At 35.5% G+C, this 2,073-nt stretch overlaps 1 protein-coding gene across 1 annotated transcript; it reads right to left on the reverse strand.

Moving 5' to 3' along the window:
• Nucleotides 1–30: 30 nt before the first annotated feature.
• On the reverse strand, nucleotides 31–2,067 carry LOC116093450 (zinc finger protein 120-like; the record flags this gene model as incomplete). The annotated part of the gene is made up of 1 exon (XM_031374886.1): nucleotides 31–2,067. A coding segment is annotated over one exon (471 nt), but the record flags the coding sequence as incomplete, so codon positions are not given.
• Between the last annotated feature and the right edge of the window lie 6 nt (nucleotides 2,068–2,073).

The raw sequence follows: 2,073 nt of genomic DNA on the forward strand, positions 1-2,073 counted from the left end.
ACAAGGGCAAAAAGCAGCAACATTCTTCAGCAAAATATATTAAAAACTATATACAAAGTTCAAACCACCCTCATTACACGTGTTCCATAGTCCTACTAGGATGGAACTACATAACGCATGTACAAATCCAAAGTCTAAAAATCCACATTGCTCCAAACAAATACATAGGACTATCATAGCAATACTTAAGACTGGGGTACCAACTTCTGTCTTAGATAGAAATGACATTGCAAAAAATAGACACTGTGACCAAGGCAAATCTTATAGTGGCAAATATTTAAATGGGCCTGGCTTACAGTTCCAAATATCTAGTCCATTTCCATCATAGCAGGAAGCATGGCTGCATAATGCTGGAGAAAGAGCTGAGAATTTTGAAACTTCATAAGAATGCAGCCAGGAAGAGCCTGTTTTCAAGCCAAGTAGTAGGGGGGATGCAATAGGCTTTTCCACATTCATTACATTCATAAGGTTTCTCTAAAGAGTGTGTTCCTTTAAATGTTTGGAGAGCACAGTGACAAGCAAAGGCTTTACCACATTCCTTACAAACATAGGGCTTCTCTCCACTATGTGGTCATTAATGTATTTGGAGAAGACTGCAATATGCACAGGCTTTATCACATTCATTACATTCGTAAGGTTTATTTATCTCCTGCACATTTCCTTTTGTTTATTTGGAGATGACTGTGTCCTACAAAGGGTTTATCTTATTCATAACACTCATGCAGTTTCTCTACAGTACGTGTTCTTTGATGTTTGTAGAGATCAACTACAATGTATAATGTGATTACATTACAATGAATATAATCAGTGTTAACAAACTGATTACATTCACAGGGTAACTCTCTTGAATGCATTGTATTATGTCCTTGCAGATCAGAGTGAATTGCCAATACACAGTGATTGCATTAACAAGGGTTCTGTCCAGTGTGCTTTCTCTTGTGTATGTGTAAAGAATTATGACATACAAAGGCTTGACCATACTGATAACATTCATGCAGTTTCTCTCTTGTATGTGATCCTTTATGTGGTTGCAGATAATTATGATTTGCAAATGCTTTACAACACTGATTACATTCATAAGATTTTTCCCTGTATGTGTTCTTTTATAAAAATGGAGACCAAAGTTTTGAAATGTCTTTACTACATTGAATATATTCATGAGGTTTCCATCCACTATAGGATCTTTTATGTTTTGGAGACTAATGGGACATGCAAAGGCTTTATAGCACACGGATTACATTCATAAAGTTTCTCTCCAATATGCTTTTTTTTTTTATGTTTTTGGAGATGATAAGTTTGTGAACAGATTTTCCACATTGATTACATCCATAAGGTTTTACCCCAGTATATATTCTTTAATGACATTGGAGAGTTCTCTCTTCTGAATAGGATTTAACCACATTGATTACATTCATAGGGTATCTATCTACTATATATTCTTTTGGCTTTGGAGATGAATGGGTGTTGCAAAGGCTTTACCACACTGATTACATTCATGAGGTTTCTCTCACCACATTGATTACATTCATGAGGTTTCTCTCCAGTATGTGCTCTTTTATGATATTGGAGAGGTCTATCTTCTGAATAGGCTTTACCTCATTGATTACATTCATAGGGTTTCTCTCTACTATGTATTTTTTTATGTCTTTGAAGATTACTCTGATATGAAAAGGCTTTACCACATTGATTACATTCATAAGGTTTCTCTCCAGTATGAGTTCTTTTATGACTTTGAAGACTAGTCTGATATGGAAAGTCTTTACCACACAGATTACATTCATAAGGTTTCTCTCCAGTATGTGTTCTTTTATGATGTTGGAGGTGACTGGGTCTTGCAAAGGCTTTACCACACTGATTACATTCATAAGGTTTCTCTCCTGTATGTGTTCTTTTATGATATTGGAGGTGACTGGATGTTACAAAGGCTTTACCACACTGATTACATTCATAAGGTTTCTCACCAGTATGTGTTCTTTTGTGATATTGGAGAGTTCTCTCTTCTGAATAGGCTTTACCACATTGATTACATTCATAGGGTTTCTCTCCAGTATGTGTTCTTTTATGTCTTTTGAG

Source organism: Mastomys coucha, chromosome X, assembly GCF_008632895.1.
Source record: "Mastomys coucha isolate ucsf_1 chromosome X, UCSF_Mcou_1, whole genome shotgun sequence".
Classification (NCBI taxonomy): Eukaryota; Metazoa; Chordata; class Mammalia; order Rodentia; family Muridae; genus Mastomys; species Mastomys coucha.